Below are 27622 nucleotides of genomic sequence, written 5' to 3' on the forward strand. Positions count from 1 at the left end.
CCACAAGTGACCAGCCGATCATAGGATAACATGGGCTGGCACCTGGCAAGTCCCCAGATGTCCAACTCCATGATGGCTCTGCAGATTTCACCCATGTGTGGTATCAAACACAGTGCTTTTTAACCCTGAGGACAATTCCTGTGCCCAGAATTAGATAGCATTTATCCTGGTGGCATCCTTAGAGCCACTTGCCACCAAGACAAGGGTCTGCCCCTTGCTGGTCGTGTTAACACTTCCCCCAGGATGGAGATGAAGGACCTGGGCAGGAAGGAGGTCACACCTCCTCCTTCCCGGGATGGCAAGTGTTTACAATAATCAAGGCGGTGAGCCTCAAAGGCTTTCACCACCCTTGATGTGTAATCTCTTGCCCCCTACTCGAGGGCAAAGCCCTTCCCGTCCTGCCCAGACTGGCAGGTGGGAAAATTAGCTGTGCAGGAGGCTCACACATCCCAAAGGCTAGCCTGTGGACTTGGAGGTCTGCACAGCTGAGGGAAGGTTCATCCATGTTGACAAACCTTAGAAATAGTGGGTTCTGGGTAGAAAAGTGACATACTCTCACAGGAAGTCATCACCTCTGGGGTGGGTGAACCGCAGGGGCCAGTAGCCCATTGGACACTGTCCATCACACCCTTAATGCCCCCTAAAGAAGGTTTCAAGGGCTCCCCTGGCACCAGAACCTCAGTTCTGACGTGAGATCGAGAAGAGGCACAAAGAAGACACCGTCACCGACAGCAGGGCAGAGAACTCCGCCGCTGTGCAAAGAGAGGACACTTAAGTACCCTGAGGAGAGTACTACTGGAACTGTGTGATCGATGTGTGGCCGTGGTGAAAACTCGTTGGTCTCACCAAGAGGGACCCCAGGGGACATTGAGGAACTAAGACGGACTCCACTGACTGGTGGGACCAGTCATCTGCAGCAAAAGGATCACTGTGCTGTGTCCAAAGAAGTGCAAACTGTCAGGCCCGTCTCGAGTGAGCCCAAAGAAGATCAGTGACCTGCACCCCGGGAGTGATGAGGCTCTCACGAAGTTTTGAACTGCTACCCCCTTCCAGACAACCTCCAGCTGATGAAGTAACGGTGGACTTCTTTTGCCACCGCCAAGGCTTGTCTATCACCAGCCCAGTAACCAATAGCTTCTCAGACATCACCAACTCCAGAGCAGTTCCCAGCATAGTGACTAATATCGGCAATGACCCCACTCCTGAGATCCTACATCCTGAAGGAGGTGATTTCAAGAGCAGCAACAAAGCATGTTTGGCACAGCCAGTGTCATGATTGACAGCAAAAAGGCCACCTCTGCACTCGGAGGCACTGGACGTGGTGCAAGGTTCCAACTGTTTATTCCAGGTCCTGGTGCCCCGAAGACCTTTACCTCCAAACGGTAGAGTGTGAGTCCACCCTCAAGTGTGCCTCTTCCAAGTGCTGCAATTTTGACAGCAACCGAGGATCCCCTCAGCACCAAGGACAGACAGAGCACAACTGTTCCCAGACTCCCTGGGTAAGGTAACAAGAAACTGACTGTTGAGACTTGGTCTAGGGACCCGCAAGACCTTAACTCCAAGTGGGGTCCCCCGAGCTCACCCTACAAGTGACTGATTGCACACTGATTTTCCCAATTGACTTCAATGAGAGTCGTTGGACGACTAAAAGTACTCTGTTTTCCAATGCTTTAAAAATTCACAACTCAGGTTGTATGTAAGATAAAAAGTTCATTTTGGTGTCTAAATTAAGATCAAAATCTGCTTTATTTTGCTAGATTGGTGTTGGATTTCTTTGGAGTCGTGTCAATTACTTATTGTCCATATTGGTGTTGTGAGATGCTTTACAAATGTTTGTCTAAGTAGCCTGAATGGTCTTTGCCACTCTACCAGGACTGACCCCGGGTTTACTGGTGTGAACCTGAGGTCCACTTCTGGGTAACGTGTATGTATTCCTTTGAGAGATTCCCCAGTCATACTACATAATACTGCCACTTCGCTACACATGATAACCTGCACCTGTGGCTACCACTCTGCAACTGCATGACTATGACTCGTCCTGGACCAAAGACACATTCCAAAGTCAAGAGAAACTTCTCTGAGTATCAAAGGCACCTCCAGAACTTCCTTAGACTAGAGCTATTAGTCCTCTGCAGACTGAAGGTAAAAGCATGCTCCAGGAACCAAAGAATCAATTGCCATCTGGCCCACCAAGGGATCGCCCAAAAATAAATGATCTATGCATTGTGGGAAACGTAGTCCTGACCTCCTATAAGTTTCAGGTGGCAACTGTTTTCCTCCAGACTCCAGGATGTTGAAGTAACCATATGCTGTGTTTGCCACTGCCAAGGACTGTTGGTGGTCATGGAAGCCATCACCACCTTTGATCGACGCTGCACCCAAGGGAACCCCGCAGCACCTTCACCCATCCATCTCAGTGGCTCCAGTGTTGAGTTTTTGCATCCCTTTCCTCACCAGTACCGTCTAAGTGGTAAAATCAGCACCAGTAGGTCCTGCGTTCAGCACCAGGGATAGCCAGACACACCTCTGCACCTGAGCCCCCCGAGCTAGGTAGAGTTGTTGTGACTGCTGAATCCTGGTCATGGGACCCTCATCACCTTAACCCCCAGTAGTTTCACTGCACTCGACGTGCAAGTAGCTGATTGTCACTAGCTGTTTTCTCCATTGACCGAAACGTTCAAGTTTGAGAGCTGTGCGCTGCTTGATTTATTTTTCCTTTGAAAATCCATAACACTGGTTACATGTATCTGATTGACTTCATTTTGGTGTCTGAAGTTATGAAAACAAATCTGCTGTATTTTAATAAATTGGTGTTGGATTTCTTTCTCGTGGTATCAATTGCTTCAGGTCCATGTGTGTACTCTGAAATGCTTAGCGCATGCTCCCCTAGTAAAGGCTGACTGCTCCGTGCCACACGACCAGGACTGAGCTAAGGATTTATTATTGTGTGTCTAAAGGACCAGGCTTAGGGCATTGTGAGAGTGTTGCATAGTGAAATCTAACCAGACTCTTTGCAAAATACTCCACTTTCCTTCGCCCCTGATAGGACAATCACATATTTTACCTTCACTTATCCTACCCGGCAGTATCCATCAAGGCTGCACTCAGGGACAGAGGTCTCTTCATCTCCTTACAAGTGACTTTAGTCCTCTGGGTGAACCTGAGTTTGCCTGGGGGTCTCAGCTCCCTTGGACACACCACAGTACCCCTGGCCCCTGTGCATGCTGCCCCTGTAACCACCATCTCAGGGGATAAACACTAGGCTCACTCTCTGACATGCTGACACGGAGCAGCCTCCATGTCTAGGGCACTTTCCATGACCAATCACATTTTTATTGAGTTTTCCAACGAGTGTAAAGTAATTATGCAAAATGTTTTACGCTGTTTGCTATTTAAAAAAAGCATTTAGCATCAATAATCATCTTATCTCCTCTTTCTGATATACCTCTGACTGGTCAGTCCAATTGTTGTGAATGATCTTTTGCTCTGTGCATGACATTGTACCCCACACTGCCCTCCAAGAGTAACCCTTGATGGTTTGCCCTCGTTACCATTGAATGTCAAGGCATGGAAAGCAGACACGCGGCTGTTGGACCTGGCCCTCTCTCCACGGTCACCCTCAAACTTGTTGCCTTCCTCCGTCACTTTTTGCTGAATTAATATTTGTTGGCCTGAGGACTTTGGGTCTGATTTATATCCGGGCGCAGGGGAATACTCTGTCGCAAATGAGACAGATATCTTGTCCGAAGTATTACAGTCCTGTTATATCCTATGGAGATTGTAAAATGGCGGGCAGGATATCTGTCACGTTTGTGAGGGAGTACTCCTCCGCCGAGATCGAAATCAGGCCCTTGGTGCACTTTACCACTGCTCACCAGTGCTAAGGTGCTTGTGCTCGTTCCTTAAAACATTGCACAATCGGCCTACACCTGATTGGCACATTTAATTTACTTATAAGTCCCTAGTAAAGTGGTACAACATGTACCCAGGGCCTGTAAATTAAATGCTGCTAGTCAGCAGGCAGCATAAATTGTGCCACCTACTTAAGTAGCCCTTTAGAAATGTCTCAGGCCTGTCATTGCAACCTGCGTGTGCAGTTTGTAAACTACTTTGTTGATCTAGCAAAATAAACTTTTTGCCAGGCCCAAACCTTCCTTTTTTTATACAAATAAGTCACCCATTATGTAGGTTCTAAGCAGCCCCAAGGGCGGGGTGCAGATTGTACAAAAGGTAGGACATGTACTTTTAAGTTTTACATCACAGAGTGACTCCAAGGGTGAGTCTGCTGCCCTCCTGTTCAGAACCACAGGGAAATAACAGGCTCCTAACCACAATAACCAGCACGCAGATCCAGCTGGAGTGCGCCCCTGACCCCCAAGTGGTCGTGGATCCTTCGTGTGGTCTCAGAGAGGCTTAACTGAAGTTTTGGGCTCTTTGCAACCACAAACAGGCTCGTTGGCACCTAAACCTTCTCACTCTCACAGCCTGAAAACGCAAATATCCATCAGCTCAACCCTCACGCTATATGGCATCGACTGCTCCCAGGAAGCGTCATCTCGGAGTACTGGGCCAACTGATTGCAATGACATCAGGATCTTCATCCTACAGTAACGTGCATTTGTGATGCTAGGCCTCGTCTTCACACTACATTGGCGACCATCCACAAGGGCTCCCTGTGCCTCGTGGCCCTCTACCCTGCCATTGAGACTCAGCGCTGGAAGGACAAAGTAACTTTTCAGCTGGATTAACCTGGTCTCCCTATCAAACTCTGTCACGGTCGGCCTGAACAAGTGACTTTCTCCCAGTCTTGCATAACTAGATAGTCTGGGTAGCGCTTTGGGCTTTTCAGCGCTATTTACACTGAAATCTTTAAACTTGCATATCTCTGGTCTTACTGGCCAGATTTTTGTCATTGTGGTCTTGTTTTATTTATTAAAAAATATTCTAATTATAATTTTTCAAAACTAGTGTGGGTTACTTTTGTGGTGTGTTTTCACTGTGCTACTGTTTGAAGTGTTGCACAAAATACTTTACACACTGCATTAGAGTTAAGTCTGACTGCTCTGTGCCGGGCCACCTAAGGGTTGAATGCTGGCTCATTTAGGACTTGTTTGTGACTTCACCCTGAGAAGAATTGTGGATGTTGCTTGAGAAGGGTTGCATCCCTCTCCGCCAACCAGGACCCCAATTTCTTACAATCGTGTTTCAGTGAGCTCACAGGGTTATCTGGTTTCTGTGGTTTCAATGACAGAAGCTACACTGGGTACCAGGGCCTCAGAGTTGCCCGGCAGAAGAGGCCTGACCCAGGGGTCTGGTACCAGCTTCACACAACTTCTTGTGGACCTAGGCATTGACTGCTGGACCACAGTTTACAAACAGCACAAAGTCTTGTAAGCAATGAATCCATATCACTGACACGCTAGAAGGGTACAAGCCACATGCAGGTGGTACTGCCACGCTAGAAGGGTACAAGCCACAGGCAGGTGGTACTGACACTCTAGAAGGGTACAAGCCACTGCACTTTGCTGCTGTATATATCATCTGTGCAGTTCTTATGTGCTTCTGTGTATTTTGACCTTGTGTGCAGCTCAGGCGTGCTCTTGTTAAGTACCGGTGTGTATCTTGCTCCTGTGTGCAGCACATATGTGTAGCTGTTAGGTATCAGTGTGTATCTCGATCCTGTGTGCAGCACATATGTGTAACTGTTAGGTATCAGTGTGAATCTCGATCCTGTGGGCAGCACATATGTGTAGTTGCTAGGTACTGGTGTGTTTTTCGTTCTGTGTGCAGCTCATTTGTGCAGTTGTTAAGTACTGATGTGTACTTTGCTCCTATGTGCAGCTCGCATGGGCAGTTTTTATGTGCTGTTGTGTACTATGCCCCTGTGTGTCACTCAATGTGCAGTTATTGTGTTCTTGTGCGATTTTGCCCCCGTGTGCAGCACGTGTGCAGCTGTGATCCTGTTTGTATGTTTCCCCTGTGTGCAGCATGTGTGCAGCCGTAATCCCGTTTGTATGTTTCCCCTTTGTGCAGCATGTGTGCAGCTGTGATCCTGTTTGTGTTTTACTCCTGTGTACAGCATGTTTGCAGCTGTGATCCTGTTTGTATGTTTCCCCTTTGTGCAGAATGTTTGCAGCTGTGATCCTGTTTGTATTTTGCTCCTGTGTGCAGCATGTGTGCAGCTGTGATCCTGTTTGTATGTTGCTCTGTGTGTAGCATGTGTGCAGCTGTGATCCTGTTTGTATGTTGCTCTGTGTGTAGCATGTGTGCAGCTGTGATCCTGTTTGTATGTTGCTCTGTGTGCAACGTATGTGCAGCTGTGATCGTGTTTGTATTTTGCCCCTGTGTGCAGCTTGTGTGCAGCCATGATCCTGTTTGTATGTTGCTCTGTGTGCAGCAGGTGTGCAGATGTAATCCTGTTTGTATCTTGCTCCTGTGTGCAGCTGTGATCCTGTTTGTATGTTTCCCCTGTGTGCAGCATGTGTGCAGCCGTAATCCTGTTTGCATGTTTCCCCTTTGTGCAACATGTGTGCAGCTGTGATCCTGTTTATATATTGCACTGTGTGCAGCATGTGTGCAGCTGTAATCCTTTCTGTATGTTACCCCTGTGTGCAGCATGTGTGCAGCTGTGATCCTGTTTGTGTTTTACTCCTGTGTGCAGCATGTATGTTTGCAGCTGTGATCCTGTTTGTATGTTTCCCCTGTGTGCAACATGTGTGCAGTTGTGATCCTGTTTGTATGTTTCCCCTTTGTGCAGCATGTGTGCAGCTGTGATCCTGTTTGTATTTTGTTCCTGTGTGCAGCATGTATGCAGCTGTGATCCTGTTTGTATATTGCTCTGTGTGCAACATATGTGCAGCTGTGATCGTGTTTGTATTTTGCCCCTGTGTGCAGCTTGTGTGCAGCCATACCCCTGTGTTCAGCAGGTGTGCAGCTGTAATCCTGTTTGTATGTTGCTCCTGTGTGCAGCTGTGATCCTGTTTGTATGTTGCCCCTTTGTGCAGCATGTGTGCAGCTGTGATCCTGTTTGTCTGTTGCCCTGTGGGCAGCGTGTGTGCAGCTGTGATCCTGTTTGTATGTTGACCCTGTGTGCAGCCTGTGTGCCGCTGTGATCCTGTTTGTATGTTGCCCTGTGTGCAGCATGTGTGCAGCTGTGATCCTGTTTGTATGTTGCCCCTGTGTGCAGCGTGTGTGCAGGTGTGATCCTGTTTGTATTTTACTCCTGTGTGCAGCATGTGTGCAGCTGTGATCCTGTTTGTATGTTGCTCCTGTGTGCAGCATGTGTGCAGCTGTGATCCTTTTTGTATGTTGCCCCTTCGGGCAGCGTGTGTGCAGCTGGGATCCTGTTTGTATCTTGGCCCTGTGTGCAGCTGTGATCCTGTTTGAATGTTGCTCCTGTGTGCATGTGAGCAGCTGTGATCCTTTTTGTATGTTGACCCTGTGTGCAGCGTGTGTGCAGCTGTGATCCTGTTTGTATGTTTCCCCTGTGTGCAGCATGTGTGCAGCTGTGATCCTCTTTGGATGTTTCCCGTGTGTGCAGCATGTGTGCAGCTGAGATCCTGTTTGTATGTTACTACTGTGTGCAGCCTGTGTGCAGCATGTGTGCAGCTGTGATCCTGTTTGTATATTGCACTGTGTGCAGCATGTGTGCAGCCGTGATCCTGTTTGTATTTTGCTCCTGTGTGCAGCTTGTGTGCAGCTGTAATCCTTTCTGTATGTTGCCCCTGTGTGCAGCATGTTTACAACTGTGATCCTGTTTGTATGTTTACCCTGTGTGCAGCATGTGTGCAGTTGTGATCCTGTTTGTATGTTTCCCCTTTGTGCAGCATGTGTGCAGCTGTGATCCTGTTTGTATTTTGCTCCTGTGTGCAGCATGTGTGCAGCTGTGATCCTGTTTGTATGTTGCTCTGTATGCAACGTATGTGCAGCTGTGATCCTGTTTGTATTTTGCCCCTGTGTGCAGCATGTGTGCAGCCGTGATCCTGTTTGTATGTTACCCCTGTGTGCAGCATGTGTGCAGCCGTGATCCTGTTTGTATGTTGCCCTGTGTGCGGCATGTGTGCAGCTGTGATCCTGTTTCTATGTTGCCTCTGTGTGCAGCATGTATGCAGCTGTGATCCTGTTTCTATGTTGCCTCTGTGTGCAGCATGTATGCAGCTGTGATCCTGTTTGCATGTTGCTCCTGTGTGCATGTGAGCAGCTGTGATCCTTTTTGTATGTTGCCCTGTGGGCAGCGTGTGCAGCTGTGATCCTGTTTGTATGTTTCCCCTGTGTGCAGCATTTGTGCAGCTGTGATCCTGTTTGTATATTGCTCTGTGTGCAGCGTGTATGCAGCCGTGACCCTGTTTATATTTTGCTCCTGTGTGCAGCTGTGATCCTTTTTGTATGTTGCTCCTGTGTGAAGCATGTGTGCAGCCGTAATCCTGTTTGTATGTTGTCCTGTGTGCAGCATGTGTGCAGCTGTGATCCTGTTTGTATGTTGCCCCGTGTGCATGTGTGCAGCTGTGATCCTGTTAGTATGTTGTTGCTGTGTGCATGTGTGCAGTTGTGATTCTGTTAGTATGTTGCTCTGTGTGCAGCATGTGTGCATCTGTGATCCTGTTAGTATGTTGCTCTGTGTGCAGTGTGTGTGCAGCTGTGATCCTGTTAGTATGTTGCTCCGTGTGCAGCATGTGCAGCTGTGATCCTGTTAGTATGTTGCTCTGTGTGCATGTGTGCAGCTGTGATCCTGTTAGTTTGTTGTTCTGTGTGCAGCGTGTGTGCAGCTGTGATCCTGTTAGTATGTTGCTGCTGTGTGCATGTGTGCAGGTGTGATCCTGTTTGTATTTTGCTCCTGTGTGCAGCTGTGATCCTGTTTGTATGTTGCTCTGTGTGCAGCTGTGATCCTGTTATTAGGTTGCTCTGTGTGCATGTGTGCAGCTGTGATCCTGTTAGTATGTTGCTCTGTTTGCTTGTGCGCAGCTGTGATCCTGTTAGTATGTTGCTCTGTGTGCAGCATGTGTGCAGCTGTGATACTGTTAGTATGTTCCTCTCTGTGCAGCGTGACTGCAGCTGTGATCCTGTTAGTATGTTGCTCTGTGTGCAGCATGTGTACAGCTGTGATACTGTTAGTATGTTGCTCTCTGTGCAGCGTGTGTGCAGCTGTGATCCTGTTAGTATGTTGCTCTGTGTGCAGCGTGTGTGCAGCTGTGATACTGTTAGTATGTTGCTCTGTGTGCAGCGTGAGTGCAGCTGTGATCCTGTTACTATGTTGCTCTCTGTGCAGCGTGAGTGCAGCTGTGATCCTGTTAGTATGTTGCTCTGTGTGCAGCATGTGTGCAGCTGTGATACTGTTAGTATGTTGCTCTCTGTGCAGCGTGTGTGCAGCTGTGATCCTGTTAGTATGTTGCTCTGTGTGCAGCATGTGTGCAGCTGTGATACAGTTAGTATGTTGCTCTGTGTGCAGCATGTGTGCAGCTGTGATCCTGTTAGTATGTTGCTCTCTGTGCAGCGTGAGTGCAGCTGTGATCCTGTTAGTATGTTGCTCTGTGTGCAGCGTGAGTGCAGCTGTGATCCTGTTAGTATGTTGCTCTGTGTGCAGCTGTGATCCTGTTATTAGGTTGCTCTGTGTGCATGTGTGCAGCTGTGATCCTGTTAGTATGTTGCTCTGTTTGCTTGTGCGCAGCTATGATCCTGTTAGTATGTTGCTCTGTGTGCAGCATGTGTGCAGCTGTGATACTGTTAGTATGTTGCTCTCTGTGCAGCGTGACTGCAGCTGTGATCCTGTTAGTATGTTGCTCTGTGTGCAGCATGTGTACAGCTGTGATACTGTTAGTATGTTGCTCTCTGTGCAGCGTGTGTGCAGCTGTGATCCTGTTAGTATGTTGCTCTGTGTGCAGCGTGTGTGCAGCTGTGATACTGTTAGTATGTTGCTCTGTGTGCAGCGTGAGTGCAGCTGTGATCCTGTTACTATGTTGCTCTCTGTGCAGAGTGAGTGCAGCTGTGATCCTGTTAGTATGTTGCTCTGTGTGCAGCATGTGTGCAGCTGTGATCCTGTTAGTATGTTGCTCTCTGTGCAGCGTGTGTGCAGCTGTGATCCTGTTAGTATGTTGCTCTGTGTGCAGCATGTGTGCAGCTGTGATACTGTTAGTATGTTGCTCTGTGTGCAGCATGTGTGCAGCTGTGATCCTGTTAGTATGTTGCTCTCTGTGCAGCGTGAGTGCAGCTGTGATCCTGTTAGTATGTTGCTCTCTGTGCAGCGTGAGTGCAGCTGTGATCCTGTTAGTATGTTGCTCTGTGTGCAGCTGTGATCCTGTTAGTATGTTGCTCTGTGTGCAGCATGTGTGCAGCTGTGATACTGTTAGTATGTTGCTCTCTGTGCAGCGTGTGTGCAGCTGTGATACTGTTAGTATGTTGCTCTGTGTGCAGCATGTGTACAGCTGTGATCCTGTTAGTGTGTTGCTCTGTGTGCAGTGTGAGTGCATCTGTGATCCTGTTAGTATGTTGCTCTGTGTGCAGCATGTGTGCAGCTGTGATCCTGTTAGTATGTTGCTCTGTGTGCAGCGTGAGTGCAGCTGTGATCCTGTTAGTATGTTGCTCTGTGTGCAGCTGTGATCCTGTTAGTATGTTGCTCTCTGTGCAGCGTGAGTGCAGCTGTGATCCTGTTAGTATGTTGCTCTCTGTGCAGCATGTGTGCAGCTGTGATACTGTTAGTATGTTGCTCTCTGTGCAGCGTGTATGCAGCTGTGATACTGTTAGTATGTTGCTCTGTGTGCAGCATGTGTACAGCTGTGATCCTGTTAGTATGTTGCTCTCTGTGCAGCATGAGTGCAGCTGTGATCCTGTTAGTATGTTGCTCTGTGTGCAGCATGTGTGCAGCTGTGATACTGTTAGTATGTTGCTCTCTGTGCAGCGTGTGTGCAGCTGTGATACTGTTAGTATGTTGCTCTGTGTGCAGCATGTGTACAGCTGTGATCCTTTTAGTATGTTGCTCTGTGTGCAGCGTGAGTGCATCTGTGATCCTGTTAGTATGTTGCTCTGTGTGCAGCATGTGTGCAGCTGTGATCCTGTTAGTATGTTGCTCTGTGTGCAGCATGTGTGCAGCTGTGATCCTGTTAGTATGTTGCTCTGTGTGCAGCGTGAGTGCAGCTGTGATCCTGTTAGTATGTTGCTCTGTGTGCAGCTGTGATCCTGTTAGTATGTTGCTCTCTGTGCAGCGTGAGTGCAGCTGTGATCCTGTTAGTATGTTGCTCTGTGTGCAGCGTGTGTGCAGCTGTGATACTGTTAGTATGTTGCTCTCTGTGCAGCGTGTGTGCAGCTGTGATACTGTTAGTATGTTGCTATGTGTGCAGCGTGTGTACAGCTTTGATCCTGTTAGTATGTTGCTCTGTGTGCAGCGTGAGTGCATCTGTGATCCTGTTAGTATGTTGCTCTGTGTGCAGCGTGTGTGCAGCTGTGATACTGTTAGTATGTTGCTCTGTGTGCAGCGTGTGTGCAGCTGTGATACTGTTAGTATGTTGCTCTGTGTGCAGCGTGTGTGCAGCTGTGATACTGTTAGTATGTTGCTCTCTGTGCAGCGTGTGTGCAGCTGTGATCCTGTTAGTATGTTGCTCTGTGTGCAGCATGAGTGCAGCTGTGATCCTGTTAGTATGTTGCTCTGTGTGCAGCATGTGTGCAGCTGTGATACTGTTAGTATGTTGCTCTCTGTGCAGCGTGTGTGCAGCTGTGATACTGTTAGTATGTTGCTCTGTGTGCAGTGTGAGTGCATCTGTGATCCTGTTAGTATGTTGCTCTGTGTGCAGCATGTGTGCAGCTGTGATCCTGTTAGTATGTTGCTCTGTGTGCAGCATGTGTGCAGCTGTGATACTGTTAGTATGTTGCTCTCTGTGCAGCGTGTGTGCCTGTTAGTATGTTGCTCTGTGTGCAGCGTGTGTGCAGCTGTGATCCTGTTAGTATGTTGCTCTGTGTGCAGCGTGAGTGCAGCTGTGATCCTGTTAGTATGTTGCTCTTGGTGCAGCGTGAGTGCAGCTGTGATCCTGTTAGTATGTTGCTCTCTGTGCAGCGTGAGTGCAGCTGTGATCCTGTTAGTATGTTGCTCTGTGTGCAGCATGTGTGCAGCTGTGATATTGTTAGTATGTTGCTCTCTGTGCAGCGTGTGTGCAGCTGTGATCCTGTTAGTATGTTGCTCTGTGTGCAGCGTGAGTGCAGCTGTGATCCTGTTAGTATGTTGCTCTCTTTGCAGCTGTGATCCTGTTAGTATGTTGCTCTCTGTGCAGCGTGAGTGCAGCTTTGATCCTGTTAGTATGTTGCTCTGTGTGCAGCATGTGTGCAGCTGTGATACTGTTAGTATGTTGCTCTCTGTGCAGCGTGTGTGCAGCTGTGATACTGTTAGTATGTTGCTCTCTGTGCAGCATGTGTACAGCTGTGATCCTGTTAGTATGTTGTTCTGTGTGCAGTGTGAGTGCATCTGTGATCCTGTTAGTATGTTGCTCTGTGTGCAGCGTGTGTGCAGCTGTGATCCTGTTAGTATGTTGCTCTCTGTGCAGCATGTGTGCAGCTGTGATACTGTTAGTATGTTGCTCTCTGTGCAGCGTGTGTGCAGCTGTGATCCTGTTAGTATGTTGCTCTCTGTGGAGCGTGAGTGCAGCTGTGATCCTGTTAGTATGTTGCTCTCTGTGCAGCGTGAGTGCAGCTGTGATCCTGTTAGTATGTTGCTCTGTGTGCAGCGTGAGTGCAGCTGTGATCCTGTTAGTATGTTGCTCTCTGTGCAGCGTGAGTGCAGCTGTGATCCTGTTAGTATGTTGCTCTGTGTGCAGCGTGAGTGCAGCTGTGATCCTGTTAGTATGTTGCTCTGTGTGCAGCATGTGTGCAGCTGTGATCCTGTTAGTATGTTGCTCTTTGTGCATGTGTGCAGCTGTGATCCTGTTGTGTATGTTGCTCTGCGTGCAGCTCACCTCCAGAGTTATTTGCCTCTGCTTGTTTTCAGTGGTTAAGGACCTGGTTCTGGTGTCCATTCACACAAGTCCAGACTATGCTGTGAGTGAGGTGGATGCACTCTTCGATGTGTGGGAGGACGTACAGCAGCGCCTGCTCACTCAGGTGAGTACCTAGGAGTCACTCTAGTCCTACTTACATGATGCAGCAGCGCCTGCCCACTCAGGTGAGTGTTCACGCGTCACTCACTCAGGTGAGTACCTAGGAGTCACTCTAGTCCTTACACAGTGCATCAGTACCTCCTCACTCAGGTCAGTGTTCACACGTCAGTCACTCAGGTGAGCAGGTAGGAGTCACTGTAGTCCTTACACAGTGCATCAGTGCCTCCTCACTCAGGTGAGTGTTCACACATCAGTCACTCAGGTGAGCAGGTAGGAGTCACTGTAGTCCTTACACAGTGCATCAGTGCCTCCTCACTCAGGTGAGTGTTCACGCGTCACTCACTCAGGTGAGCAGGTAGGAGTCACACTAGTCCTACTTACATGATGCAGCAGCACCTGCTCACTCAGGTGAGTGTTCACGCGTCACTCACTCAGGTGAGCAGGTAGGAGTCACTGTGGTCCTTACACGGTGCATCAGTGCCTCCTCACTTAGGTGTGTGTTCACGCGTCACTCACTCAGGTGAGTACCTAGGAGTCACTCTAGTCCTCACACGGTGCAGTAGCGTCTGCTCACTCAGGTGAGTGTTCACACGTCACTCACTCAGGTGAACAGGTAGGAGTCACTCTAGTCCTACTTACACGGTGCAGCAGTGCCTCCTCACTCAGGTGAGTGTTCACGCGTCACTCACTCCAGTGAGTACCTAGGAGTCACTCTAGTCCTTACACGGTGCATCAGTGCCACCTCACTCAGGTGGGTGTTCACGAGTCACTCACTCAGGTGAACAGGTAGGAGTCACTCTAGTCCTCCTTACACGGTGCAGCAGTGCCTCCTCACTCAGGTGAGTGTTCACGCGTCACTCCTTCAGGTGAGCAGGTAGGAGTCACTGTAGTCCTTACACAGTGCATCAGTGCCTCCTCACTCAGGTGAGTGTTCACACGTCACTCACTCAGGTGAGCAGGTAGGAGTCACACTAGTCCTACTTACATGATGCAGCAGCACCTGCTCACTCAGGTGAGTGTTCACGCGTTACTCACTCAGGTGAGCAGGTAGGAGTCACTGTGGTCCTTACACGTGCATCAGTGCCTCCTCACTTAGGTGTGTGTTCACGCGTCACTCACTCAGGTGAGTACCTAGGAGTCACTCTAGTCCTCACACGGTGCAGTAGCGTCTGCTCACTCAGGTGAGTGTTCACACGTCACTCACTCAGGTGAACAGGTAGGAGTCACTCTAGTCCTACTTACACGGTGCAGCAGTGCCTCCTCACTCAGGTGGGTGTTCACGAGTCACTCACTCAGGTGAACAGGTAGGAGTCACTCTAGTCCTTACACAGTGCATCAGTACCTCCTCACTCAGGTCAGTGTTCACACGTCAGTCACTCAGGTGAGCAGGTAGGAGTCACTGTAGTCCTTACACAGTGCATCAGTGCCTCCTCACTCAGGTGAGTGTTCACACATCAGTCACTCAGGTGAGCAGGTAGGAGTCACTGTAGTCCTTACACAGTGCATCAGTGCCTCCTCACTCAGGTGAGTGTTCACGCGTCACTCACTCAGGTGAGCAGGTAGGAGTCACACTAGTCCTACTTACATGATGCAGCAGCACCTGCTCACTCAGGTGAGTGTTCACGCGTCACTCACTCAGGTGAGCAGGTAGGAGTCACTGTGGTCCTTACACGGTGCATCAGTGCCTCCTCACTTAGGTGTGTGTTCACGCGTCACGCACTCAGGTGAGTACCTAGGAGTCACTCTAGTCCTCACACGGTGCAGTAGCGTCTGCTCACTCAGGTGAGTGTTCACACGTCACTCACTCAGGTGAACAGGTAGGAGTCCCTCTAGTCCTACTTACACGGTGAAGCAGTGCCTCCTCACTCAGGTGAGTGTTCACGCGTCACTCACTCCAGTGAGTACCTAGGAGTCACTCTAGTCCTTACACGGTGCATCAGTGCCACCTCACTCAGGTGGGTGTTCACGAGTCACTCACTCAGGTGAACAGGTAGGAGTCACTCTAGTCCTCCTAACACGGTGCAGCAGTGCCTCCTCACTCAGGTGAGTGTTCACGCGTCACTCCTTCAGGTGAGTAGGTAGGAGTCACTGTAGTCCTTGCACGGTGCATCAGTGCCTCCTCACTCAGGTGAGTGTTCACGCGTCACTCAGGTGAGCAGGGAGGAGTCTCTGTAGTCCTCCTTACACAGTGCATCAGTGCCTCCTCACTCAGGTGAGTGTTCTCGTGTCACTCACTCAGGTGAGTGTTCTCGTGTCACTCACTCAGGTGAGTAGCTAGGAGTCATTGCAGACCTAACACGGTGCAGCAGGCACTGGATAGGTTATGCTGCTGGGAGGACAGGAGGCATTGCCCCAGGGCATGGCAGCATCACTGCTGTATCCCAGGCACGTGCAGTGACTGATCACAGGCCTGGAGAGACTCTATTCCGCTTGTATCTGTGATTCTACCACTAGCACAGAGACTAACTGAGAATCTGTGCAGACACAGAATTGTATGTGCTCAGTGTATTCAACTCACTCTGGACAGCTGTAGGGACAGTACTTTGGTGACACCTAGCGGCAGTTCTTGGGATTAAACACAAGCTCTATTTTGTGTTATGCAGTGTAGGAAACCTTCTAGGTAGTCCAAGGATGCTGACATTCACACACTGAACCCTGCTCTTCAAGGACTTTCTGAGCAACGCACTCCCCAAAGGGGCTTCATCTAATCTGCTTTTTGCTCCCTCCCTTCCCTCAGAATATCCTGATACTAGGGGACTACAACGCTGACTGTAAGTACGTCACCAGCAAGCACTGGCCTGGCATCCGTCTGCGACACGCTCCACAGCTCCACTGGCTGATTTCAGATGATGAAGACACCACAGTCAGCGAGAACACCCACTGCGCTTACGACAGGTGAGCCCGCCAGGGTCCCAGAGGCTAAGAGGACGGGTACCAGGGCAGGTCACAGGGCACCCCTCTGCCATGCACAGAGGCACATCTTTTGAGCCTCCCCCAGAAAAAGAGTGACCATGGAACAATAGTTCAAACTTCTTGAAAGTTTTCTATCCCTCGCTTACACCTATGATGTTAATCAGATGACTGGACTCCTCTAATCAGTTTTGGAGTCTGGATGTTACAAAGCTGTGCTCTAAGGATGGCTCCTCTGCGGCTGCTTCGGTGACATCTCTCTGATCCGTGCAGACTGTCTCACTTGTATACACTAGTCAGTCACACCTACTCAGTCATTTTCAGCCTGTGCCCTACCCCAAGAGCTGTGGGCGTGAGAGGGACATGACTTAAATAAATGATTCTCCTTCCAGACATCGAACCAGCCATTCCACCTGGGTGAGCACAGGAGACAAGGGTCTCGTGGAGGACGTGTTAGCACAAGAGATTGCTGTGAGGAGATTAAATCATATGCACTAAAGTAACATAAAAAACACAACTATTTTCATGTGAATAATAGCTTCTATGTGTGAAATCTGCCTTCGATTGAAAAGAAGTTTCAAAGAGTGTAGTTTCCTATAACACCTTTGATTTATTTCCTTTACTTACAATCTATGTATCTTTGAATAATCCCAGATTTGTTCATCAAATGTGAGCCTAACTGAAGATTCTCAAAATAAACCCACAAGTCCATTGAACATGTTGTTTTCTCGCTCGTGTCACATATGAGGGACACAACATAAGTCTTAAAGAGAAGGGCTCTCACACACTAGGGAGCACTTCAGTTATGTTTCAGTGGATGTCAGAAATCTCCAATCTAGAATCAAACATGGATAACTGAAAGGTGCAACATGCGTCCTTTCCTCGAGGTCACCTAGTGATGCTCAGATACAGATATCCTGTTAGATATAGTTAGATTCTGCCAAAACAGCAATATTTGTATATATTATGTCTCATGCCACAGAAACGAGGATGAGCTATGGGTACAACATTGGCACCATTTATTGCAATATTGTTTGTGCAGTTTTGGGCTAAGGCTACAATTTGAATCCTTGAAAGTTAAAGTGAAGCGAAGTGGATCTCACAGGTTTATGGATAAAAATTACTGATGACTTATTGACAATTTGAAAGATCATAACATGTGGCCTTGATGGGTTTCTGAACATTGTGACCAATATTCCTATGAATCTCCTTTTAATCAGTGAATGAGATAACAAGTCATCTATTTCTTAGCTCTGGCTGTGGGAGAAGGATCAAAGGACTGAGAAAGAGGCTCTCAGAAAACTGACTGTATTAAACAAAACTGTGTCTGTGCACAGCGCACAACCTGCGAATGTACCGGGAAAGGAGGTGTGACGGGAGTTGATACATGCATGATACAAATAAATGAAGTGGCGAATATTGTTCAACAAACCGCATGAAGGCTGGAATAGTGACTGTGAGGCAGTGTATGTATAGATTATATTCAGGTATGTAAGTGCTAAAATGAATTATTAACAAGCCAGAAAGACTTAAGGTGTGTCATATATACCACAATTAAAACCAATAATGATCAGAATGGAATTTAATTATTGATGTCAAACTGCCTTCTGTGAGGATTTGAAAGTTAGAAAAGAACACACAAACCTGGTTAGTTAATGTGGATAATGTCAATGAGGTTCACCTGCTGAAGGACAGGAAGTTATCTAGAGGACTGAAACATGTCATCAAGATCATAGCGGTTCCTTCAGAGATGTCAATGCAGATGTGGTTTTAAACTTTTAAAACACAACACCTTTCATGTGAATATGGAAACAGATGCCTCCACACGTTCCTGCTTTCAAGGGGGATTCAAAAGGGAATTAACTACTACTCCATGTCTTGCCTGAAGACATTCCAAGAGTCCCTGTAAAGTCTATGGTTCATGCACATGTCATGCGAGTAGACATGGGAGTAGGCATGGCTCCAAAAGAATACACTCTTAACTCTTTCATGACTGTTCATTATTGAGCTCCTAAGAGGGGAGCCCCATGTATGTTCACTCCCCTCAGAAGTGGTTCACACCCTGCAGCTCCTGGTTGGTGTGGTTGCACACAGCAGAGGGCACTCTGCAGGAGTTAATGCCCTGTCCCATGGGTGCAGCTAGGATACACACCATCAAGTGACCTGTTTCTGATTGTCTCTCCTTCTTCCCTTCCACAGGTTTGTTGCTAGTGGCGTAGAGATTCTGGACGCCATAATACCCGAAACCGCGACTGCCTTTAACTACCATGTGGCCTATGGGCTGTCGTATGAAGAGGTAAGCCTCGTGGTCCACCCATGCTGAGATGGAGACATGGTGGTGATGCTGAGGGGGGGACACCTCACATGTTAGAGAAGGGGTCAGCGGAAGCGTGGGCAGTACAGAGGCTGCATGGGGGTACTGACATGTGAAAGAACTTTGGATGTTGGGGTGCGGAAGATGTGTGGCACATAAGAGGGCAGTGGAAGTGTGGTGGAGCAGTGAGATGCGTGAGTGACAGGTAGGGTGGGGGTGCTGGAGGTTCACAGAATCATGCAGAGGGGGACAAAGAGCGGTGTGTGCAGTGTGTGTGGGGATGTTGTGGCAGGGTGCTACAGACATGTAAATATTAAGGGTGGAGCAGTGCAGAGTTGTGTATAAAGGAGCAGTGCTCAGTGTGACAGATGTGGGGTTTAAGTTTGGATGTGGGTGTTGTGGAAGAACACAGACTTGTGACAACACAAGGTGAGTTTGTGCAGGTTGTGTACGTGGCTGTTTGCAATGAGACACATAAATTGTAGACCCTGGGACGTTGTAGACTACATACCACGAGGTTGTGTTGTTTTTTATGAGAACAGATTGTGGTAGAAGACAGTCGAAGGGCAAAGAAGGTGGGTGGGACATCCTGGCACATACATGTAAACTGTGAGCAAGGGAGTGGTGGGTCCCTCAGGGCGGCTTGGAGTGTGCATGTTGGGGCATTAGATGAGGGTGGGTAGTTAGCGGTGGGCAGTACAGATGACGAGGGAAGGAAGGGGGTGCTAGGGCAGAGGGTGGCAGGATGTACCTAGGCAGTGGTGGACAGGACTGAGTTGACGGGGGAAGCAGAGGGAAGATGTGGTGGGGAGGAAGTGGTATGCGCTACAGAAGGATGCGGTGGAGTGCTCGCTCAGAGTAGGATTCTGGAAGATGGTGTCAGGGCTTGCAGGTGGGTGTAAAGAGCTGGAAGTTTCATAACTGCACGGGGTGCTCCACTTGGCGGAGATCCCTCTGAAACTACTGCTATGAGGTGCAAATTAAGATTAGTCCTAACCCACTTGGCTAACTCAATCCATACTTAACTGCATCCTTGCACACATGGTTCTCAAAAATCACAAAATTACCCCGCATACATAGTACACAACGCAGTGGGTCAGCTAGTCCTCAAGTCGCTAGTTTGTGGGCGCTAAACCAAGCACAGATTTTAATAGAGCAGATTAGGCTCCTTCAGTGCGCCTGAAACCTCAAAACAGAGAGTTAGGCAGTCCCTTTCCACCAGGAAACCAAGCTACCACCGGTGGGAGCGTTTGAAGGGGTTCCCTGGAATGACAGGAGCCTAGCGGTCTGCCTGTTTGCAGCCACCCAGTGATGGATCTGTTGTGTAATCCTCTGACTGTGTGATAGGGTCCCATACTTCCAGCTGGAGGCTGACGGCCATCTTGCAGCATCGTCATCACCCGAGGTGGCTGTGTCAGATGTCATGACCCTGCTCATGGTTGGTCGTCTCCCGGATGTGGAAGTACGGCCTGCCATGAGCCTCTATTGGAAACATCCCACCTCACCAACCAGGCTGCCTGGATCACTCTCTGATCCCACTGAATTTGGAAAACCTTCTGACCGACCACTACCTGACAGAGATTCCCATACTTACAGAATACTTTTTCACAGTTTGATAGCATTTTCGTTAGAGTTAATACAGAAAACAAGACAAGCATAAGTATTCAAAATGTACATAAAGAGTTTGCTTCGTAAAATAATAGATAGTGTTTCATATAACTAAAACATATTAATAAATATGAAGCAAATCATAAAAGGCAAAACAGAAGCACCATCCCAAATCTAATTAATCCAGAATATATCTTTATCTTCCCAGAGTTTCCAGGAGAAGGATTTATTCTTGACTTTCAAGTAATTGTTCTGCCATTGCAGTGAAGAAAGGAAACATTGAGGTTCAGTATAGTCAGAAGAAAGTACATTTGAAAACAGTTTTATGTTTGAATTTCAATACTAAACATTCATTCTAATGGTTGACATTGGACATATGGAGAGTCTCATAAACAAAGAAATTAAACAGAGAAATTGTACAGAAAAGACTTCTCCATACGAACCCATTATGGACTAGATGACTCAAGGAAGTTGAACAGTGAAATACTTGTTTGTCTAACAATGAGTGAGGTATGATACAATTTGAAGTCAGGGAATCTCACATCACCTTATTATTTTGGTTGTTAAGCTTAGAGAAAGCTATATGTGGGGTTTTAGTTTTGCAATAAAGTTTTGTACAAATGGTACCTAGTTGTATAAGAAGGGATACTGGAATCTTATAGGATAACATAGTTAATAAAAATAAAATGTGTAGAACAATCATCATTTTCTTTGGTATCCAAATGATACCACCATAAAAGTTCTAAAGGGGACAAGCAGCTGACAGAGAGTTGAGTTTGTCATTTTAGGGAGGAAATGTTGAAATCTGTAGTCTTCTAGGGATTTGTTGCAAACCATGTACCAAAATATTTAATTTTGCAAAAGTTCCTTAGACAGTTAGTACCTTGAAACAAATTAATAGTACAAAAAACATTACAGGGTAATACTTCAGTTTTATTTAAGTTAAGTTTCTAACCTGAAATGTATCTCTTCTAAAAATGGGGGCAACGGGATGAGAGGTTGCATATGTATATTGGAACATCATAAGCAGATGATTTGAATTCCATGGAATTACATTTAATGCTAAAATATCAAGGATTGCATCTTATACATTCTAAAAATAGTTCAACACCACGGACAGATAATAAGGGAGAAAAAGGACAGCTTTGTCGTCTTGAACAGTTCAATTAAAAGATTGTGGAAAAGTATTGCTAACTTAAACACTGACTGTAGGGAATGAATACAATGCTCAATCAAAGAAATAAAACTGAGACTGAATCTATACCTTTGAAAAGATTTGAACATAAATTGCCAATTAATATGAGGAAAAACCTTTATGCCTCAAGTGAAGGCGCTGCTGTAGGGATTTTAAGTTTGAACGCTAATGTGAGCCCAGTTCCAAAAACTCCTGCATTCTCTGATATGTCTATTTTTAATAAAACCTAATCGATCGGTCTTTACTAAAGAAGGAATTAAAGATTCAAGACATGTAGATAAAACTTTAACATCTATTTTGCAATCATAATTTATCAATGAGCTTGGGTGATCGTTTTTGCAATAGGAAGTGTGTTTATCTATCCTAGAGATTATAGTAATTACAGCATGAATCAAAGAGGAATGAGATTAACATCATGTAAAAGGAGTTATATAGTTCTAATGATCTAGGTACAAACAATGAAGACAATGTATTAATTAATTACATGGATATGCGATTAGGGCCTGGAGCTTTATCACATTTTAATGTCTTGATAGTTTGTAAGATTTTCCTGAGCAGTGATATTTCCTGCAAAATATTATCATCAGATTCAAGAGGCTTTGAATTCATCCAGTTATTTGTAACAGAACTGTAGGAAGATGTATTGAAATTTAAAAAATCACCAGAAAATCATTTCACATTAAAACTAAAACTGTTATCAGATAAGAGCTAGTTTCTAAACTGCCATTGACCAGATTTAGGAGGATCAGAAAATGTATCAAAACAAAAAATGTGAGGTACATGGTCAGATATAAAAATGGAACCCATGTGCGAGGAGTATAAACAATGTGTGAAGGAATGTGAAACAAAGATATGATCCACCCTGGTTAATGACCCATGAGAAGGGGAAAAATAGTCTAACAAATCTGGACATGAGGACCGCCACAAGTCAAATGATGAACCTGGTGCAAAAGGTGGTTCAAATGCTTTTTAAGATGTATATGGTTGAAATTTAAACTTCGATGTACGATCCAAAAAGGTTAATATATTTAATTGAAATCACCTCCAAAATAATGTTAGTACTAGAAAGGGAAGCTAATTTTCCCTTAATTAAATTTCTAAAGGAAGGATCAGATTGTTCTGGGCTGTGACGTTAAAGAGAAAAGAGTAATCTGTCCAAGTTTAACTTTAACCAGAACGAGAAGACCCTCAATGTCACAGTCAATATCATAGGTTTCAGAGGCTTATGAAACTACACAGCAAACACATATTTCCTCCCAAAAGCAGTAAACAAAACAGTGTCTGCCACACAACATATTTTTTATCTTTGAGATTCATCAATAGTACAATGTGTTTCTTGCAAAAAAAGCGATTTGAGTATTGAGTTTAGAAAGATGAGACAATACCTTTTGACGGTTACCGGATCCACCAACATTCCAGGGGATAATTTCAACATCAGGGGTAGAATACAAACAAAGTTATACACAGGGCATGAATATCTGTAGGAGCAATAAGAAAGAATACAGATTAACAACTAATTAAACCATTGCAAAACAGAATAAAAGTAAAGCCAGAGAAGGTAAAGTAGAAAAAAGAGAGGATAGAAAGAAAAGAAGTAGCCAGTAAAGAGAAGAGAAAATACAATAAATATGAAAATGAGATAAAGACACTCACATAAGGAGATAATGTGAACAGAAAAGCAGATCAAGGGATAGAACCCTGAACTGAAGCGACAACGAACCACATAGAGATGCATGCAATATCAGCATCTTAAGATACGCAGCAGAGATACAAAATTGACATATATACTAAACAACTATAGTATGATATATTTCTGAAAGGGAAAAACAATAATCAAAATTTAGTATGGAGAGTATTGTTAGTAGTTGGAGAGAGACCAGTTGAATACTCCTTCAATTTACGAGGCTCATTATAAGGTCTGGTAATACCATCGTGTGATCCTAAACAAAGAAGGATGCAAATACCTCATCTTATAATATAATGTCTAATCATAGCACAATGAGCCAAAAATTATTTCCTTCTATCATTAGTTGTAGTAGAAAGATCTTGATAACTAAAGATATTGTGTTCAGAATAAGACATGTTTTTATTTTTCTTGGCAGACTTGATAACACAAAGCAGATCAGTTTATTTAAGAAAAGGAATCATAATTCCCTGAGGTTTTGATTGAGCAGATAATCGTTTGTCAAGTCACTGTGCTTGTTGCAGATCTAATGGTGGTGATCAAGAAATACCAAACAGATATCGAAGACACATTTTGAGGAAGGAGATGGCGTCATCGCCTTCCACATCCTCTGGCAATCTGTATATACGTAGATTGTTTTCATATTTCTATTCTCCAAATCTTCAACATGTTTCTGAAGTTGAAACAGTTCTTGTTCCATTTTAGAAACTTTAGATAACAGGTCACAAACTTCATTGACTCGTTGCTCTATTTCCATAAATGTATTCTCCACATGCACCCGTCTGTGCTAGTTTGTTGCAGTTTACCTTTGTTAGGCATCATAAAAAGTTGTAATGATCCTATTCCATTAAGGATCTTATCGAGGGCAGGTTTATTGGTACCTCAAGAAGAGAAGGAGAATTGTTTCTGTCTTTTCTGCTTTGCACCAAATATAAAAGGTGAGAGTTTAGCATTAATCTGGGAATTCAGTTTTGAAACTTTCAATAATAGTTGGGATTTGGGATTTGGCCATAAGCCACCATTGATAAGTAAGGGAAAGCTACCCAAAAGATGTGTTGGGCAAAAAATCATTCACCTCAAAAAACTGTAGAACATGGACTCACTGCAGCAAACAAATATATGCCACAAAAAAATACATCATAGGCAACTACTCGTTCAAATTAAGATAAAATATTCATTATATTATAAGAATGAGAGCACACCAAATGGCGGACCTGTAGGAAGAGAAAGAAAAACTGACCTTAGCGCTGTTTCAATGATGTAAGCAGGAAAACACTAAGGGCTACATTACGAGGTTGGTGGACAGCCCCACCAACCTACCGGCATCTCCGCTGGATCTTCAATCCCGACGGGCTGATGGTGGCGGAGGTCGGACTCACCCAGGGTGGCGCTAAAGTAAGCGCCGCCCTGCTGATTACGGCCTGGTTCTCCACCAGCCTTTTGTGTCAGTTTCCCCTCCATGTAAAGGCTGGCAGAGAACAGGTGCAGGGGGCTAGAGGGGGGCCCTGCTCCACCCATGCACTTGGCACAGGCAGTGCAGGGGTCCCCCTGCCCAGCACCCTCGCAAAACTCGCTGTCTGCACTGCAGACGTTGAGCATTGTGAGGTTGCTGGTGGGGGGCAACATTGCCGCTGGCTCGATTTCGAACCGGGGATAATGCTGCTGCCACTTTCCCGCTGGGCTGACGGGTGGAAGCCATAGCTTCCGCCCGTCAGCCCAGCGGGAAAGTCGTAATGGGTCCGGCGGAGAGGTAGCCAGTATGGCAGCAGCCTCCCCTTCCGAAGTTCTGCGGACTGGTCATCCTGTCTGCCGAAACTGTAATCAGGCCCTAAATATAATTATCAAAGCTAATTATAAAATATAATAATGTGATAAAAAAATGGTGCCGACATTTGTAGAAAACCACGCTGGTCAAAAAACATTCCTTTAGGCAAAAGTAAATAGGCTCCAACGTGAACCACCAAAAGCAGGGCTTCTCGGCGAGCTAGAGGCCATGAAATAAAATCTTCAGAATGAGAATTTATGTGGCAAAGTTCAGTGAAGTTCTGCGCTCGCTCATAGCTCCCGGAAGTGCAGCGTCTTGGATGCCTCTCGGCCAGGCCTCTTACTTTCTGGGCGACCGCCGCCTGACATAGATTCCCCTGACTTTGGTCCTAAAACTCTAGTCTGACACCTTCAGCTTGCGTCTGGCATGACTGCTCCTTCAAAGGCTTTCTGGTTCCATTGTTAAGCCTCAGCACAGCAGGACCCCGACTCAATCACACAACAAGATTTATTTATTTGAGAATATCGTGCACAGAATTTTTACCCTCAGTAAACATTAGATCACTCTGCTTCTCTGTGCTTTATAAAAAAAATACTAAAATGGCCTGTCGTACGTGAGTTAACGTACGAGGCCGCAGGGACAGAACTGGTCTGTCTTCTATGTTTAGGCGCCTCATGACGCCACGACCAATCCGTAGCGAGGACGGTCGTGACGTCAGGGGGCGGCGCGGCGGAAAGGCAGAGGCTCGAACAAAGCGCGGTGTTGCGGCCGGCCGGCTCCTCGTGGGCCTTATTTCTTGTGGCAAGAATAAAAGATATTAACATGAAATCCGGCTCCCTTGCATCCTTCATACTTGCCACTACAAATGGCGACGAGGGTCACAGCTTCTACCAAGGCCCACGAGTGTAGCCCACCTTACATGGTGTTTCGGGAGGCCAGTGGAAAGCGCTGATATCTCTTCACGTGAGACTACATGCAACCCCTAAGGCGCTGATGCTGCGATCTCCACACGATTGATTTTGACGACTCCTACCGTTCTGCGCAGCCCAGTAGCCTCCCATGGTGGATGCTGCACCTGTATCACGCGGTCCTTCCAAGTGTGGCGCCCGCTTTCCGGCCATGTCGCAGACAGGTCATATCTGCGTACCTCCTCTCTTCCTGGACTCTCCTGGTAAGCCATGCATGAAGTGGAAAGGATGGCTGCGCGCATTTGAGAACTATATTATCTCAATTGATGGTCAGGGGTATAACCCCGAACGGAAAAAGTCTTTGTTATTTGGACTGTTGGGGAAGGCTGGACAAGAGGTTTTCGATAGCCTGCCGGTTTATGTGAATCCCCATGGAGCCACAGCTCCGCTGAATGAGTACCAGGAGGCTGTACGGCGGCTTGAGTTGCAGTATGCGGAGGAGTGCAACATCATGGTGGGGCGCCATAAATTCGCACTGCAGAAACAAGAGGAAGGAGAGACTATCGAAGAGTATATTGCATGTCTACGTGTTCTAGCTCAAGATTGTGAATTTTCAGCGACGACTGATACGTACATTAGAGATCAGGTGGTGTTCTACTGCCATTCAAAGAAAGTGCAGGAACGTTTGCTTTCATGCAGGAATCCTTCACTGAAGGACGTAATAGCCATTGCAAAGGCAGTGGAACGCTCCATGGTATCTTCCAAGGAACTGGCGAACACTAGTCAGGCTTCAAATGTGTTCTATGTACAGGACAGCCGTAAACATGTGCCCAAGGCTTCAGACAGGGCGGCGAGTGATAGAGGGGGAGGCAGGAGGCAGCTCGTCTGTTTTAGATGTGGGTCAAAGGATCACTTAGCGGATAGCAGGGCCTGCCCTGCCATGCACAAAAGCTGTTCTAAATGCAGGAAGTTGGGCCACTTTGCGGCAGTATGTAAAGCAAAAAAATATAATACGGGCATGAAAGTGAGCTCGGTAAGCGAGAGTGACACCGATGCGGATGCGGACATTGTGTTGTCCATTGATGGTGAGGACGGTAGAGTGAAGGGTCCCATTGGCTCCGTCATGATTGGTGTGATAAAATTGCCATTTACGGCTGATTCTGGTTCCCCCCTTACCCTGATCTCTGATAGGACATTTGATTCGAAATGGCAAGATGTACGACTGCATGAGACGGATGTGAGTCCAAAGGCCTTCGGGGAACACGACATAGTGATGAAAGGTTACTTCTGGGACTCCCTCACCTTTCGAGGGCGCACTGTGAGAACAAAGATATATGTGGCTGAAAATGGGAGGAGCCTTGTGGGATGGAAGGACCTGGCTAAGCTAGGTGTGATGCTAGTCCCTGGGGCAGAAGATCCCATAGTTCTGAGAGATGACTGGGTCAATTATGTGCAGCCTGATGATTTACATGATGGATTAGCTGAGGTCCTCGAAATGTTTGACTCCGTTTTTGAAAACAAGGTAGGGTGTGTAAGAGGATTTGTGCATGCTATACGGTTAAAAAAGGGTGCCCTACCAATTAAGCACAAAGTCAGAACGATTCCTCTTTCTGTAAGGGGGAGCTTAAGGCTGTTCTTGATAAGCTGAAAAGGGAAGGAGTAATAGAGGAAGCAGGTGCATCAGAATGGGTGTCCGCAATCGTGGTGTCCAAGAAGAAGAGGACAGGGGACATTCGGTTGTGTGTAGACCTGCGATCACTGAACAGAAATATCCTGGTGAACTGCCATCCTCTGCCCAACATTCAGGAGATATTGTCGGCCACAGCAGGATCGAAGTTTTTCACCCTGATAGACCTGAAGTCTGCATACCACCAGGTATGTCTCACGGAGGAATCCAAGGAACTTACCACCTTTATTACCCCGTTTGGAGCATACAGGTACATCCGTCTTCCATTCGGCCTTGCATCGGCCTCGGGCATCTTTCAAAAGCTAATGGACCTCCTCTTCTGCGATATGAAGGGGGTTGAAGCATTTCAGGACGACATTCTGATACACACGGAAGACGAGAAGGGGCACTTGGAACTGCTGCGCAGAGTGTTGGAGGTGCTACAAAAAAGGGGGATGACAGTCTCCAAAGACAAGTGCAAATTCATGGAAGGCAAGAT

The 27622-nt window shown here is 46.7% G+C and overlaps 1 protein-coding gene across 2 annotated transcripts in view; it reads left to right on the top strand.

Moving 5' to 3' along the window:
- Positions 1-27622, top strand: part of LOC138260899 (deoxyribonuclease-1-like) — a 75973-nt gene that overhangs the window by 31664 nt on the left and 16687 nt on the right. For both annotated transcript variants that reach the window (XR_011199029.1, XM_069209380.1), the window contains exons 6-8: positions 12965-13077; positions 15811-15968; positions 18183-18279. Coding sequence is in view for 1 of the 2 variants with exons in the window: in XM_069209380.1 (XP_069065481.1) it covers positions 12965-13077; positions 15811-15968; positions 18183-18279 (368 nt within the window). In the remaining variant the exon portion in view is untranslated. The remainder of the gene's footprint in view (positions 1-12964; positions 13078-15810; positions 15969-18182; positions 18280-27622) is intronic.

Source organism: Pleurodeles waltl, chromosome 10 (assembly GCF_031143425.1).
Source record: "Pleurodeles waltl isolate 20211129_DDA chromosome 10, aPleWal1.hap1.20221129, whole genome shotgun sequence".
Lineage (NCBI taxonomy): Eukaryota > Metazoa > Chordata > Amphibia > Caudata > Salamandridae > Pleurodeles > Pleurodeles waltl.